Below are 17,180 nucleotides of genomic sequence, written 5' to 3' on the forward strand. Positions count from 1 at the left end.
ACTTTAAAAGAGAGATCAAAAGTAAAGATGGAAATTTAAGGGACTAAAAGTTGAAGAAATTTTTTAGAGGGACTAAAACAATTTTTTTTTATATTTATAGAGACCAAAAACATATTTAACCTAAAAAAACTTTGACCCGTTCCTTATTCTTTGAAGTGCGAAGGTCGGGCAACATAAGTCTTAAACCATTTTTTTTTTTGTTACAAAATCTTAAACCATTTAAGTCCTCATTTAATTATTTATTGCTTTTGTTAAACAATGAAAGTTTTTTTTAACAAGAACAATTAATTTATTTTAAGGGTATTTAGTGTTGTCATGTCATGTCCTTTATATTTGTGCGTGTGAGAATGCTTATTACACTATTGAGCCTTAACATTTGAATTAGTATATGTTTGTGTGACTGTGTGTTCAAATATGTAATTTCCAAGATGGTTTTTATTTGTTCACACACATACATACACACATTTTTTGTTTTGTTACACATAAATACATACATATAGAATTACCTTTTTTTTAAGAATAAGTTTATTTTTGAAAGATAGTGGAAGTATTTTTAGTCATATTCGATAATTGTAACAAAAAAAAAATCGATAATAATATTGTCCTATACTTATACATCATTGTGACGGGGATAAAATGAAAAGACTTTATTCCTTTGCACATCTTGTGCTAGAAAGGCATCAGGTGTGTTAATATATTTCATTTTAGTTTTTTCAAAAAAAATAAAATAAAAAGACTTTTCACAATATAAAAATGTTATCGAGGTTTCTATAAACATAATTCAGTTTATAGGTACATCACAATATCTACAAGCCAATGTTTGAATTTTTTGACCAATAAACTATTTGACAAAAAAATATGTTAAGATGTATTATTTTTTGTTATAGTAATTAAATTGGATTGCATGGGAACCATAAGAGATCAAATTGATTTTTTTTTAAAGACATCGTCTATTTGAACATAATTTAAAACGAATATTGCATTGTGTATATAATTCAAACCCCAAAATTTTTACTTATTCAACTTAAAATGGTAGAATTATAGCTACTTAACTATTTAATCAAATACAAAATCATTATACAAGCTAGAGAAAATCCCTCACAAAAGAGCTAGTGGAATGCTTAATGATGTGAGTAAGTCTCTGTTTAATGATACATTAAATTCTTTATAGAATAAGAAATCAGAGTATATTTGGATGGCCTCTTAAGCAATTACTTGTCTAGGTAAATAGAAAGAAAAATGTGAGTAAACTTTTACCTGTAATATACATATGGTAATGTGAGTGAAGGTATGTTAAAATGATCTTGTAATGTTATCACATAGGCAAATCAATGAGAGAGGTCAGTTTAAAGCTTCAAATGTTCATAAATAGATTTTAAAAAAAGTATACTACCCATTAATCACTATTAAACCGACTCCGATCAAATTTTTGAACCTTAAATCGTTACATATATTGGTTCATGTCTAGTCTGATTACCTGAAGTTATACATTTTTTTTTGAGGCACCTTAATTTAAACATTACTCAATTATTTATGTTAAATTAATTTTGCGCACAAACTAAAATTTAAAAAATAGTAAATAGAAAAATATCACCTTCTTTCTTTAAACAAAATATCATCTTCCGTGTCACCAGCCATTTTTAAATTTTTGTCAAAAAACCCATTTTAAATTTCTTAATTAACTTCTTGTCAATTTTTTTCTTCAAGTTATATAATGATATGATTAGTAGAATTAAGAAGAAAACCTCTAATTATAATGAGTTGTTGAATGCGTGTTAATAATAATGAAAATAAAAGCAACATTGAATGTTTTATCGAATCACATCATAGTATTTAATTGTATTGCATCCTATTTAATGATTTCACTTTAATGAAATTCGAAATAACTAAGTTTAATTTCTAATTATAATGTAGTAGTATTTTAGAGAGTCTTAAAATAGGGTTATATTTACCTTATTGGATGAATTCTAGCCACTAGACTAAATAAGAAAGAAAAAAAATAAGGTCATATCTTTAACCGATGTCCCATGCGCCGGTTAGCATTTTCACTTAAAATATTGTCAAATAAATATATTTGTATTAGGATAGGATTGACTTGAATTAGAACTTAAAATGCAATATTAATGGTGTGTTACATGATTTAAAAATATATTCATGGGATCTGCTTTCTTAGAAATCATATTCCTAGAAATATAATTCTCATAAATGTGTTTGGTTAATTTTTTTTATATTTCTAGGAAACTTCTTTAAAAAATTATTTAATTTAAAATATAAAATAGAAATAAAAAATAGAGGAAAGTGAGTAGTTATATTTCATTTTTGAGAATAAAAAGTTCCCATCTTCTTAATTTGAGAATAAAAAAGTTGTGTGTAAATTATATTCTTTTGAATAAATAATATTTGTGAACAATTTTCATAAACTTGTACCAAATATGAGATTACAAAATTCATAACCTTACATATGCACGAGTATTTGTGATAACCTTGAAACAAATACACTCTATTCAATATTATTATTTTTTTTATAAATAATACAGCGATTAAAAATTCATCTCTTATGATAAACAAATGACAAATAGTCCTCGTGAACTTAGCTCAGTTGGTATAAACAATATATAAAATATGTAAGGTCCAGGTTCAAACCCCGGCCACAAAAAAAAACAAACGACCCAAACAAGTATTTTTAATTGGTGTAATTTTTTTTATGGGTATAAAAGTGTAAAATTTATCTCCCAAATATCGAACTCAACCAACATATCACACACCTCTAGTGTGTATATATATATATATTTTTTTTTTTGTACAATCTCTAGTATAATTTTTTTTTTAGCAAAATTTTGTACATAAAATATGAAAAGCGTGATGTTCGAATCCGGACACCAAAAAAAAAAAATCTTTAGAAGAAATAAGAATATAATTCTTTAAAATAAAAAATCAAAGAAGAAAGAATCTAAGAAAAATTGAGTAAAAAAATAAAAATAAAACTCCTATTTAGCAAATTTGAAATCTCTTCCCCTTTTTGTCTCTTAAAATCAGTTCAAAAGTTTGATCAATCACTTTCCTAGTTCTTCTCAAACTACTTTAAAACAAATTCCTTATTTGTGACCGTAGAATGCTACCAACACCGCCGACTCAAACATAAACCTTCTTTGACTCTTAAAACATCGTAGTCATCGCAAAACCGTAGCAAAAAACGATGAAGAGAGCGAGAACAACAACAAAGGTAACATCTTTGTTCTCCTCTCTTTGTAAGCAACGATCCTTTCAAATTCTCATCATCATCGCTGTTCTCTATGTTCTTCTTTTCACTCTTGAAATCCCTTTTGTTTTCAACAAAACCGCCGTAACTCGCTCCGAAAGACACGTTCTCGAACAACAACAACAGCTACAACCTAGTACCCATCAAAAAGCTGATTCGATTCTCTCTAGTTTGATTCTAAACGACGCCGCATTCGATTCCAAAGAGTATCAATTATCGGTCAAAGATGGAAAACGCGTTTGGAATGAACTTCAATCTGCAAAAACGCAAACCCCAATTCAAACCGCTCCGAAACCCGAGAAACGACCCGGGTCATGTCCTCGATCGGTCTCGGTTACCGGGTCGGAGTTTGCGGCGAATGGGAGTTTGATGGTGATTCCATGTGGGTTGACGTTAGGGTCGCATATAACGGTGGTTGGAAAACCGTTGAGTTCGGAAGGGAAAAATCACTTTTTTTTGGAGTTGCAGGGTTTGAAAACGGTGGAAGGTGAAGACCCACCAAGGATTTTGCATTTCAATCCAAGGTTGAAAGGGGATTGGAGTGGGAAGCCTGTTATTGAGCTTAACTCTTGTTATAGGATGCAGTGGGGTACTTCTTTGAGATGTGATGGTTGGAAATCAAGGGCTGATCAAGACACTGGTAATGATTATTCTAACTTTATATTATAATTTTATGAATGCATGTGTAAAGTATTGATTTTTATTTTTGAGCTATTGTTATTTAAGTTGAATATGCATGTTGGTTAATGGTTGCCAATACTAGTTTTGACTTGAAGTAATAAAAAGTAGTATTTGATTTGGATTGAAAATTTTACATTAGTCAGATTACTAGAGACAAAGAAAGACATAGACAAGCTATAAGAGAACTATTAAGAAAGATCTAGAGATTAATAAGTTGGATATTAATATGGTTTATGATAGAACATTATGATGTAATTTGATTCATCATAAACCATAGTGGAATAAGGCTTGGTTGTTGTTGTTTTGTATTGAATTCAATTTCAGAGTAAAAACATGCAATTATGTTAATTCACTTTAAACTCAGTTAACATGAAATTAATTTTACAAAGTAGGTGTTTGCTTCTAATTCGTGAGTGTTTCGGTAGCACATTGGTAGTGAGGCTCCAGGCTGTAGCTTCGGGTTTGGGTCAACCTGCCACATTTCAAAATACACCAAAAATCAAGTTCATTTAGAGTTACTTTGGTCAAATGTTCACTTAAATGCAGATTATACACGGTGCTTTGATTATGCATTTGAGTGATTAAGTACTATATAGATTAAATGATGTTAATGTCAGTTACTATGTGGGTATGTGTCATACATTACTGTCTTGTTATGAAATTGTGCCATAGTCCAGTTCATCTTTGATGTAAGCATGTATGTGTTCAATACTTCAAATTCATGCGGAATGAATAGAGTGATGGTAATATATACATGTTGGTTGCGAATACTAGTTTTGTCTTGAAGTGATAAAATATACACTGCCGTTGAAAGTTTTCCGTTATGTTTTATTTTGAATTTGATTTTAGACTAAAATCATTGAAGCATGTTATTTCACTTTAACACTGTTACAACTAAGTTGATTGGCAAAGGGAGTGTTTGTTTTGATTATGTGAGTGTATGCACCGCTCATTGGTAGTGAAGTTCCTAGCTGTAGATCCAGGGTTCACCATTTGTTTTTGAAGTTCCTCTATTTTATATTTTAAAATTAAATAATTTTTTAAAGAGAACGAAGTGGAGATTATATATGGTGGATAAAAAGTGGCTTGATTTTGCATTTCAATCATTGATGTACTAAATAGATGAAATGATTCTACTGTTACTATGTGGGAATATGGCATTAATAACCGTCTTGTAGTGTAATCATGCCATAGTCCAGTTTATCTTTGAATCTTTGATGTACTGTTTATTCATTATAATTGTGATGCCTCGAAATTGAGTTGTTGCTTGTTTGAAACAGTCGATGGGCAGGTGAAGTGCGAGAAGTGGATTGGGGGAGATGATAGGCAAGCAGAGGAGTTTGTATCAAAATGGTGGTTGAATAGATTCGTAGGTCGGCCGAAAAAAGTAACAGTTGATTGGCCATTCCCATTTAATGAGGACAAGCTATTTGTTCTTACTGTTAGTGCTGGATTGGAGGGCTATCATTTTAATGTTGATGGGAGGCATGTGGTCTCGTTTCCTTATCGCACTGTGAGTAATGAATGCCATTCAACTTGCCGACCATTAGATGGATTTGTATCATTTTTTAATTTCGCTTTTGTAATTTGAGCAGGGCTTTACTCTTGAGGATGCTACTGGACTCACTGTACATGGAGATATTGATGTCCATTCTATATTTGCTGCCTCCTTGCCTTCAACGCATCCTAATATTTCTCCACAACAGCATCTTGAATTTTCAGCCAGATGGCGTGCCCCACCACTACCTAAGTTTGGTGTGGAATTGTTCATCGGCATCCTATCAGCTGGAAACCATTTCGCTGAGCGGATGGCTGTAAGAAAGTCGTGGATGCAGCATAGCCTTATCAAATCTTCAGAAGTGGTGGCTCGTTTCTTTGTAGCACTGGTAATGCTGATGAGATAGCACACCCTTTTGATTTCATGCTTATTTATTTTCTTGCGGGGTTCTTGACATTTCAATTTTTTTACAGCACCCGAAAATAGAAATTAATGCAGAGTTGAAGAAGGAAGCAGAATATTTTGGAGATATTGTTATAGTGCCTTACATGGATAAGTATGACCTTGTTGTGTTGAAAACAGTGGCTATATGTGAATATGGGGTAAGTTGCTATTTGTTTAAAATTCTCAGATTGAAAAATGAATAAATTTCAAGAGGAATCAGAGGATAGATAAGATGTGCTACATTGTTTGTAGGTTAATAGAGTATCTGCGGCATACATCATGAAAGGTGATGATGACACATTTGTTAGAGTGGATGCTGTTATAGACGAAGTAAGGAAGGTTCCAGATTCTATGGGTGCTTATATTGGGAATATAAATTATCACCACAAACCTTTGCGCTATGGTAAATGGGCTGTGACATACGAGGTAATCAGAACCTGATGCAATGTTTTTTCGTTGTTAAGGAGCGGTAGTTGTCTGAGAGAGAAAATTACGAGTTGCTGTTGTCTCATCACATTTAACTTAAGAACAAAACTTAGATGCAGTGTTGTAGGTATTGCTTTTGCCGTTCCTCTCACAAATAAGCAGTTTTGTACATTTTTTATATTTTGAAAATGTGTAAAATACTGTCTTTTAAAAATAAAAAACTGCCCCTTTGTGAGAGGAGCAGCAAAGCCTATCTAGATGTTTTTTAAGTTTTGTCCATAACTTATTGCTGGTGATAATTTTTCTGATTGAGAATATTAATTTTTATTGGTTGCGTTTTGTTTTCAGGAGTGGCCAGAAGAGGATTACCCACCATATGCTAATGGACCGGGGTATATTCTGTCTTATGATATCGCACACTACATTGTTTCTGAATTTGAGAAGCATAAATTACGGGTGAGTGTAAAATATCACTGCACACTTTCCATGTTGGCTTGTTATTTGATCAAGTCTCCATGTCGGTGCATAATGCGATAATTGTGATTAAAGTTTTTTTTTTTTTTTTTTCCTTTCTTAATGCAGTTGTTTAAAATGGAAGATGTGAGTATGGGAATGTGGGTAGAGCAATTTAACAGCACGATATCGGTACACTATTCTCATAGCTTAAGATTCTGCCAGTTTGGATGTATAGAAGGCTATTACACAGCTCATTACCAATCTCCAAGGCAGATGATGTGCCTTTGGGATAAATTGCAGCGGCATACAAGTCCTCAATGCTGCAACATGAGGAGATAACAAAGTGGGGTATTAGACTCCATTTTTTAATTTATAGATGAACAAAGAAAACAAGTTTTGCAGTCATAGTTTAGCTTCATATATTTGTAAATATATCGGAGCTCAGATAGAAATTTTAGCACTGTATAAATGGCCTTTTATTTTCTTCTGATAAATTTTTTTCATTAACACCTTGTTATACCTGGTTATCTCATCTTTCCCTTTCTAGCTGGTCATTTGTTTTGGCTAGGATTGGTAAAGATGAAAGGGAGTGGTGGATTGAGATGCTGCTAACATACTGCTAAGATTAAGGTTATTAACACATCTTTTAATGTGAGGCACATGATCTAAGTCAATGTCACATGAATATTACGCAAAGTTGCAGCCTTTTTTTATTGGTTTAAAGTTTCAGTATTTTCTTCTAAATTATAGTGAGTTTGGGTTTTGGTTGGGATTTTTTACTATTAATTTTCAAGTTTTAGTCTTTTCTTCTTCAAGGTATCTATCACAGGTGGCTTGGCTTTGGTTTTCATTTGAATTTGGTAGAGTTTCTTATGGGGCTGTGCTAGTGTGCTTGCCTTAAGTTTTGTTTTAAACTGATTTCTTAGAAGAACGTTAAGAAAACTCACTTTAACACTCTTTTCAACACTACCAAAATTATGCGGGATCCGTCTCTAAAACGGCAGAATCAATATTAATTTCATCTAATGATAGTGTGAGTGTTGAAAAGAGTGTTCATAAAACTTTTTTTATTTTTTATTTTTTTTTATATTACACACCAGTACCTTCACATTTTTTTAAAATATATTTTTGGGTAATATTAAGTAAGGAACAAAAAAAAAAATATAGTTTTTCAATATTTTTTGTAGGGTCATAACTTAGGAAAACAAAAATCAAGTTTTGAGTTGAAAAGAGCATATTACACTTTTAAAAAATTAGCTACACAATTTGCAAAACATTTTCCTTAAAAAAAAAATATTTCAAAACATTTTATAGTTGACTCATGTCTAACTGTGGAAATTTGATACAAGAGTTAAAAGATAGATCTTAAACTTGATGATTTTGAGTTTAAATCCCGCTAGTATCTTTGGACGAAGATAAAAGTAAATTAAAATGTTTTTTTTGGATTTTAAGGTCTTTTTTTATTTTATTTTATGTATCGTGACACTATTGACTCACCTTAATTTTTTTTTTCTTTCAAAAATTGTCTCTTTCTACCTTGATTGCATTGCCGAAAATTGATATTACGACAGGGATACATATACTTTTCTTTTTTGAAAAAGAGGGCTAAAGGCGCAAGCGAAAAAACTACATAATTACTCGAATACCAGTGGAATGTAAGTTCTGAAAATGTTATTAAAAAGCAGATTTGAAAACCTCATTTGAAGGAGTCTCCATAACATTAGAGAGTTAGTCACCACTTCTATTTTCCTTCTGCTACACGCTACACACCAAGGTGGGGTGGCTTGCCATTAATTTTGATGTTCCATTTGATCATGTCAACCAAAGTTTTTGAGCTGCTTTTCATTGAAGGTGGTGAAAACCTTGTCTCCGAACAAGTTGCATTTTCAATTATATTCCACACATTTCAACCGTGAGAACATAACAAATGTTTATTTTGCGCAAGTATCCTTTAAATTATCTACCATCGAAATTCGCTAAAAGACCACCACAACCTACTACACCCAAAATATCTTCGTAGAACTTTTTTTCCCTTCTTTGGTTGGAATGACAAGGTAAGGGTTGAGTGTAAATCTAAACCATACTATGCATGCATTAAAATCTACGTCATTAGGCAAAAAGTTTAAGGTGCTTATAAAATAAGAAACCATGATATGAACATCAAATCAAATGTGTATCGATGATGTCAATTTCACATAGCTTATAATCGGTGACTTATATTTTTCTTTTTAAAAGAACCAACCTATCGGTTGCTAGTCAGAGTGACATGGCAAGCAAGTGTTTTAAATAAAACGTTTTGTTTCCACAAATGCTCATAAACTTTTGATTTCCTCCCTTCAATCTTTTTTCATTTCTTGTGTACCAGGACGGATTTGTCGAAAGCACAACGAACACTGTGATTAAATAAATTTACTATGATATCTAACATACACTTAACCTTGATTTACTTAATGAGTTAAGGATCTCGCAAAATATATTTAATTTGACTCAGCCTTGATTTACTCTTAATTGACTTTTGAGGACCTTAAACAAAATTTGTTTTCACAAATACTCGTGAAATCTTTTATAGACACATCCGATCAAATCACTCTATAATTTGAACTTATTATATTAGTTTCTAAAATAATTTAAATGACCTGAATCAAGTCTAATTCCGAGCGTTATCAGAAAAAATATATGTGCAAATTTAACTGGTTTTTATCAAAAGAAAATCTCGTGTTTGAAAGAAAGAAACTGTGAATTTGATGATGTTCAATATAATTAAGAAAATTAATTTGAAATTTGAATGTTATCAAATTACTTGGTATAATATTTTAAATCAATTTAGTTTTGGTAAAAGAAGTTTAGATTGAATGTGTCACGAGAAATAAAACCAATTGCTAGCAAAAAATTTAGGTTTAAAAACAACTTTCGTTTTAACCTTTGAGTAATATCGATTTTGTGTAGCTTGAATCAATTTAGATTCTATCTTTTTTTATTCTAATTTTCTAGACTAGATCCATGTCACTATAGATTCTGACTGGTTAACAATTTTCTTAATGAGATCAATGATTAATCTAAAGTTTGTAGTAATTTAGAACAATGTAAGATGACCCTCCATTATTTTTCTCATTGTATGATTGATTTTATCATGCGGTGAGATAATATGGTTGCTCGTTTGCTAACAATGACATCCATATTTTATGATATTCCATATGACAGCTATTATGTTATCTCCATATTTCTTGAGCTACTGATTATGAATGAAATGCAATGAATCCTTTGATTAAAAAGAAAGATCATAATTCATAAGTTTATAATCATTTGAACTTTCATTTGAATTGTTTGTGAGAAACATTCTTGGATTTATTGTAATATCTTGGTTGTTTGTTAAAACTCCTTTCTTATGAGAGACATTCTTGAATTTCATTGTAATTTCTTGGTTCTCACGTAACTATCATGTTATCTAAGGGAATGAACTATTCTAAAATAGCTCAACACCTTAAATAGCCTGTAAAACAAAAAACACATGTTTCATCACTGTACTTTTGGATTTTTCATATTTTACCTTCATTCGGTTAAAAAAATATTGGCTTAGCCTTATTTTCATTCACTCACAAAATTTGCCCCTCTATTTTAAACTCACCTGGTTTGATCTTTTTTTTTTCTCTCAAATTTTTAAACTTAAAAATAGTGATGTATCATATTTAAATTAAAGTTTTAGGGAGTTTTTAGGTAATCTCATGGGCATGATCATTCTAAATCATCATATTGTACGGTACATCATTTAAAATATGTCACATCACTGTTTTTTAGTTTAAAAATAGGAGAAATTGACCGAAACTAAGTGATATTAAAATGAGGTGGATCAACTCTGTGAGTGAGTGAAAATATGAGGATCAAAACTGTAATTAATTCAAAAATATTTAAACGAATTTTGAAAATGGCTCATATCAAAGGTAAAAATATCTGAAAATAGCTCACATAAGGGTTATATGAAGCATCCAAAATTATAAGGGTGAAATTTATGTTTCTTCGCATACCTGTGATTTGTTATACATTCAAATGTAATACCAACCTTTGATTTTTTTTTTTTGACAAAACCTTTGATTTTATTTGAGTTGTTGATTAGACTGACTTTACATTTTTAAAAAAATATTTCACTTGAATAAAAGATAGATCGTGAAACTAAGGAATTTTTAATTATGAAAGAAATAATTTTTTGACATCAAAATTTTGATGTTAAATATGGTGGTCCTTAATTTTTGCATATAAATAATATAAGAGCATCTACAATATTAATTTTTTTATTTGAGTTTTTAAATGGATACAACCATTAAACATCATTGATTCATAATTTTTTAACGTCAAAAATTAATAAGCACCATCTTTCTAAGATGCAACAATTCAAAAAAGTGAGGAGAGAGAGAAAGCTTGTATAATTAACACTTCTTAATAGCCACTAGTTTTATTCATTTCAATAGGGATATCGAAGTGGTGTCTAATACGTAAGAAACCTCTATTGATGATACCCTAAATGTGCATATATATGAGAGTGGTTACTCAAGCTATTGCTCTGCATTTTTATTTATGTTAGCCGAAATTTAACTTGAAGGACCAAATAATTTGATGGAGAAATAGTTTGTAATTAATTTAATAGTTTAGAGACTAAACCAATGAAAAAATGAAAAATTTATGGATGAAACTGATTATTTTTATACAAATAATGTGATATGTTTATGAATAGAATAATATAAGTGCAAAGATGAGAGTGGTTACTGATGGTAGTGCTATGCATGTACATTTCGGCTAGCTTCTATTATTGCTTCACAAATTTGTCTTGTTGCCGCATGCACACAAGTACACAACTCAAAATATGAAGAAGAATTCAATTATTCTAAAATTAATTACAATTTACAAAAGTTCATATCGAATCATCGATCCAATCCAACTACAGCTTTAATTAGAGCTAAAATAATACGCAAAAAGTAAGTACAATAGAGCTTTCTTGCTTGCTTAGTGTATTTCTTTTCAATCATTTTCGTTTTTATCCTCCAAGACAAACTATATATTCCTTTATTTATTTTTAATAAGGAAGAATTGGAAAGGTTTTGAGACCATTTTGTTGTAACAACAGTGAAACTTGTGTCTTTTTGTTGAATACTATGGTTAAAGGACGAGTTTGCCACATGGGTGACAGTGATAGTAATTTTGTCTTCTAAAGTCCTTTGCAAGCAAGCTCATCAAAACTGCATAAAGCTGTATGTTCCATATATAGTTTCCGTTACGGATTGATAGCTACTGAAAATTACTTTTGAGAGTGACTTATGTGTAAATGTGACTATAACATGTTTAATATTTGTTTTAAATAAAACAATTTGTTTTGGTTAAAAAAATTACTATCACTTCTTTCAATCAAGTTCTATGGGAGATAATCCGATTCAATTTGTGTCGTAGATAAAATGTAAGCACTTCTTTCAACCAAAATTTAAACCTTAATTCAACACGTTGTAGAAGTTTAATATCTTCTTATAGATCCAACTTTGCTAAAGTTTAAATAGCATTGTTGGGGAAGTACTACATGCCCTTGTCATCTATGAGTGTTATTATATTGGTGACAACTTTTGCAACGTGAATTTATACTAGAATTGCATGATTCAGATTTGACGAAATAATTACGTGACAAACTTGAAGTGATTTCAAATCAATATGATAAATGCATAGTTAATGTGTGTAACTGTGTGCTTTTTACTACCATGAATAAGTGAATTAATGTACCTCCTCTTTAGAAATATAATACTATATATTTTCGATTGGTCATGCAAGTTATTGGATGTTACATAAAAAGAAACCCTGTTATGTAAGCTACAGTAAAGACTATAGAGGATTGAATATGAACATGAAAATTCACATAAGCAATTATTACTTTTGGTGTTAATTAAAGATGATGATGTATAGGCTATAGCTATAGCTATATGATCATCATTCATCAGTTGGTAACAACAGCAGGCATCACATGGGATGGGCATCACTTGCGTAGATAATAAGTTCCTCATATTCTGCTGCCAGCCAGCCAGGTGTGAGTGATCTTCATAATTTTGATTCCTTTTTCTTCTTTTGGCAAAATAAATACGTGTGTCTCTCTAAGGTTAAGGCCATATATATGTGGATTCTATTTCATATTTGTGAAATGTTTTTGATGGAGTTCCAGGCTGGCTGGCCTTGAGAACTTCTGATAATTTATCATTAGAATTTTGAATGTTGAACCATAAATAAGATGGAATTAATTTGATGACCTCATGGTTCTCTACGTCATTATAATAAGGGAACACTCGTCAAACATTTTAGACCATAAAAGTGGTTAGTGGTTAATGGATAAGATTCAAACATCTAACATGGATCAAATTGAAGAAAAAAAACATCAGCGGAGTAACTTTACCAACTTTAATTATTCTTGTCATTGCCACTGTGTTGTGTTATTATATATGCATGTTTGAACAACTTGAGGAAAATGACATGTCATGTAATAGACAATGAGAAGTAGACAGAAGAACATGAAATTAAGTATTGTGAATTAATGTTAGCATGAGAAGGACCCCATTATGTGTTATGTTGAGTTGAGAATCTCATCATCTATCTACATTGACGGCTAAGTACCAATTTCAATAGAATTTCACTTGTTTGGTTCAAAAAAACCCTTGATAAATTAGAAGGGGCCACATTTGTTTTAGCCTTTTAGGATGACACTTAATATACAGGAGAGTAAAAATAGTGTGCTACTAGGCATCCAACTGATTTCCACCCATGTCATCGTTTTTATGTTACATAATTAGATTTCAAGCACTAAATGTATGACATATTTATTGGTCTTGGTTGTCCTATCTTAAGTTAACAGTGAAAATTATTAGTGAAAGTGTAACGTGAGCTGATTGATCTCAAATCAATGACCAAATTCAATTAATACATATGTAATTGCGTGTTTTTTAATGTAGCAAATCCATGTTATGCCATGCGTTATTGCCATGTGAAATCCACTTCGACCACACTGGTGCCCCGCTTTTTTCATACAAAATTGCGGGGAAATAGAGCGGCAACGCAAAAAAGCTTTATAATGTAGCTTTGGGAATTTCATGTTCAACATCCATTGAGACACGAGATTTGACATGGATCCAAACATACCGTTAGTGCAAGTTTGTTCAAATCATAGCGTCATTGTAATTTCATTAAATCTAGCGTGATATCAAACATGCACTTGATAAACTTCTTCTCCGGTCCCCATGTTCCCAGTCTCTATGATTAGTCAATCAATATGCACATGTAAAGACACCTGATTCTGGTTTTTCCTCATTTCATAAAGCTTTCTTGTATAATAAAGACACATGATACAGCAAATCAGCACAATATTTTTCAAGGTCTTAAACCACCCTCCACATCTATAGTCCCACCAAATCAAATAAACTTAGTGGAACCCAATATTCTACCTTAGTTGTCCTTTTCCTATTTTAATAAATAAAAATCACATTAGAATTTTGCATACTATATACTATCTTAGTGTCATTTGACTCATTTTTCTTATATGCATTGGCTCTCTCTTCTTTGTCATCCCCACTCAATTCTTCTTTTTCTTTTCCCTTCACATAGCCAAAGAGATTAAAGAAGAAATCCTTGTAATAATCTCCTTTCAATATCATCCAAAACAACACAAAAACACAAAACACACAAACAATGTTTTCCTACAAAATGACTGAAATGTGGACAACAATGGGATCAACCTTAGCAAGTTTCATGTTCATTTGGGCTATCATAAGACAATATTGTCCATACCAACTTCTACGTTTCTTTGAAAAATACAGTCACAGAATCATGGACTACTTCTATCCTTACATAAGAATTTCATTCCATGAATTCTTAGGTGACAGACTCAAAAGAAGTGATGCTTATGGAGCTGTTGAAGCTTATCTCAGTGCTAACACTTCAAAGAGTGCAAAGAGACTCAAAGCCGAGATTGGAAAAGATAGCACCAACTTGGTTTTAACCATGGATGAATATGAAAGAGTAACTGATGATTATAAAGGTGTCAAGGTTTATTGGGTTTGTAGCAAAGTTATGTCACAATCAAGATCCATGCCTTATTATCAAGAACAAGAGAAGAGATTCTACAAACTCACTTTTCATAAAAAGTATAGAGATACAATAACTGGTTCATATTTGGATCATGTGATGAAAGAAGGGAAAGAGATTCGTTTGAGGAACAGACAGAGGAAATTGTATACAAACAGTCCTGGTTACAAATGGCCTAGCTATAAGCAAACTATGTGGAGTCACATTGTTTTTGAACATCCTGCAACTTTTGAAACAATGGCTATGGAACCTCAGAAGAAGAAAGAGATTATTGAAGATTTGGTTACTTTTAGTAAAAGTAAGGATTTTTATGCTAGGATTGGTAAAGCTTGGAAAAGGGGTTATTTACTTTTTGGTCCTCCAGGTACTGGTAAATCAACAATGATTGCTGCTATGGCTAATTTGTTGGGTTATGATGTTTATGATTTAGAGTTAACAGCAGTGAAGGATAATACTGAGTTGAGGAAGCTTTTGATTGAGACTACAAGTAAGTCAATTATTGTTATTGAAGACATTGATTGTTCACTTGATCTTACAGGTCAAAGGAAGAAAAAAGGTGAAAGTAAGTTTTTTTCTGATGATGAGAATGAAAATAAGGCTAATTTTGATGCTGTGAGGAAGGAGGTGAAGGAAGAAGGAAGTGGTAGTGGTAGTGGGGGTGGGAATAGCAAAGTGACACTTTCAGGGCTATTGAATTTCATTGATGGTATATGGTCAGCTTGTGGAGGTGAAAGGTTAATTGTTTTCACAACAAATTATGTGGAGAAGCTTGATCCTGCACTTATAAGGAGGGGTAGAATGGACAAACATATTGAACTTTCTTATTGTAGTTTTAATGGTTTTAAAGTGCTTGCTAATAATTACTTAAGGGTTGAGAATCATGCATTGTTTGAGAGTATTGAGAGGCTAATTGGTGAAGTGAAGATTACACCTGCTGATGTTGCTGAGAATCTTATGCCTAAGTCTCCAATGGATGATGCTGATAAGTGTCTTTCAAATTTGATTGAAGCTCTTTCTGATAAAAAAGCTGAGGAGGTAAAAAAGAGTAGTGGTTTAATTAATGAACAAGATGAGGAAGTGGAACATTTTAGTCCTATTAAGGAAAATGGTGAGGTTGTTGGTGATGAGAAAGAAGATGATCAAGCAATGAAGCAAATTCAGAGGTAGCAAATTTGTGTCATGATTTTGTATGGAGGAAATTATGACATAGTTAAGGGCAAAATATTAGGCACATTTCTTATCATTGTAAGTAGTATAGTATGTTTTAGCATATAAAATTTCTGATTTCCTACTATTTATGAGACTAATTTTGAACTTTATTGTTAATGGTATTAGTAACTCCTTTATTTTATTTTCTTTTACTCTTGAAAAATGGTTACATTACATTTACTCCAATTTGCAACATACATATTGAATTTAACGTGAGTGAGTGTTGCATGCGTGGATCAACAAATTCACATTTTTGTTTTAAGAAAAGTGCCTTTTGCATACTCTCCTTGGTGATTCAATAGTAATTTCTCCTTTTTCTTTCTTCTTAATAAACTCTTCAATTTTAAAGGGAAAAATATCTTTTAATTTGTTGTATTAATGAGAAGACAAGATATATACACAACTAATCTAATTTTAATTGCGGTTTCGAGGTGAAAGTATAGTCACCATGAAATTATTTGAGGTTGAAGGTGAGAAAAACATAAGAAGGGGGTTGAATTGTGTTGGCTTTTTCTTCTTTTTCTCTTAAGCTGAAAACACTGATCAGAAGCAGATAGAGTTCTGCTTCTGAAGTGATGTTCAGGACTAGATGTAGCGGATAAAAATAGAGAGAGAGAGACTTCCAAGTGAACTTTTTGAATGCGGAACAATTTCAGAAGAGTTTTGGCACTTGTAATTCTTGGTATTGTTCTGTCTAAAACTCTAAGTCTTCACTCCATTATATAGAGGTGTGAAAGAGAGATTGTGAATTGCCAACACATTAAAATAGAGTCGTTGGAAGCTTTGATCAATCGCCAATGATCTTTTGCCTAATATGGTTATTGTCCTATGAATGATTAAATTCAAATCCATTCCCATTCTAAAGGAACATCGTTGCAGGCAGAGCTGTTTTTCTTGTCTTGTAGCAGAGACAAAAGTTCTGTGGCAAGACTTTAGTTCTCAATTCAATATATATATATATACATGAAATACATTATGAAAAAAAAGGGTAACATACACATAATGACAACAACAATTTCTGATACTTATAAGAAAAATCTGAAACAAAATATGTAACAAAGAACTTTTAGTTGAATGAGAAAAAGTTGTGTTTGTGCAACAAAGCAA

The 17,180-nt window shown here is 31.5% G+C and overlaps 2 protein-coding genes across 2 annotated transcripts; both read left to right on the plus strand.

Moving 5' to 3' along the window:
* The first annotated feature begins 3,044 nt into the window (after positions 1–3,044).
* LOC25493791 (hydroxyproline O-galactosyltransferase GALT5) lies at positions 3,045–7,454 on the plus strand. Its single transcript, XM_013602401.3, has 7 exons — positions 3,045–3,899; positions 5,221–5,453; positions 5,536–5,826; positions 5,912–6,040; positions 6,135–6,308; positions 6,657–6,764; positions 6,891–7,454. Exons 1-7 carry the CDS (start codon positions 3,197–3,199, stop codon positions 7,101–7,103), a joined length of 1,851 nt encoding a protein of 616 aa, XP_013457855.1. The 5' UTR covers positions 3,045–3,196; the 3' UTR covers positions 7,104–7,454.
* A 6,766-nt stretch (positions 7,455–14,220) lies between these two features.
* LOC25493792 (AAA-ATPase ASD, mitochondrial) lies at positions 14,221–16,190 on the plus strand. Its single transcript, XM_013602402.3, has one exon. The coding sequence runs from the start codon at positions 14,469–14,471 to the stop codon at positions 16,029–16,031; it is 1,563 nt and encodes a 520-aa protein (XP_013457856.1). The 5' UTR covers positions 14,221–14,468; the 3' UTR covers positions 16,032–16,190.
* Positions 16,191–17,180: the final 990 nt, after the last annotated feature.

Source organism: Medicago truncatula, chromosome 4, assembly GCF_003473485.1.
Source record: "Medicago truncatula cultivar Jemalong A17 chromosome 4, MtrunA17r5.0-ANR, whole genome shotgun sequence".
Lineage (NCBI taxonomy): Eukaryota > Viridiplantae > Streptophyta > Magnoliopsida > Fabales > Fabaceae > Medicago > Medicago truncatula.

Coding starts and splice junctions, on each gene's coding strand:
- LOC25493791 (XM_013602401.3), top strand. CDS start 3,197: ATGAAGAGAGCGAGAACAACAACAAAGGTAACATCTTTGTTCTCCTCT. Junction 6,309..6,656: donor AATGGGCTGTGACATACGAG/GTAATCAGAACC, acceptor TTTTGTTTTCAG/GAGTGGCCAGAAGAGGATTA. Junction 6,765..6,890: donor TTGAGAAGCATAAATTACGG/GTGAGTGTAAAA, acceptor TTCTTAATGCAG/TTGTTTAAAATGGAAGATGT.
- LOC25493792 (XM_013602402.3), top strand. CDS start 14,469: ATGTTTTCCTACAAAATGACTGAAATGTGGACAACAATGGGATCAACC.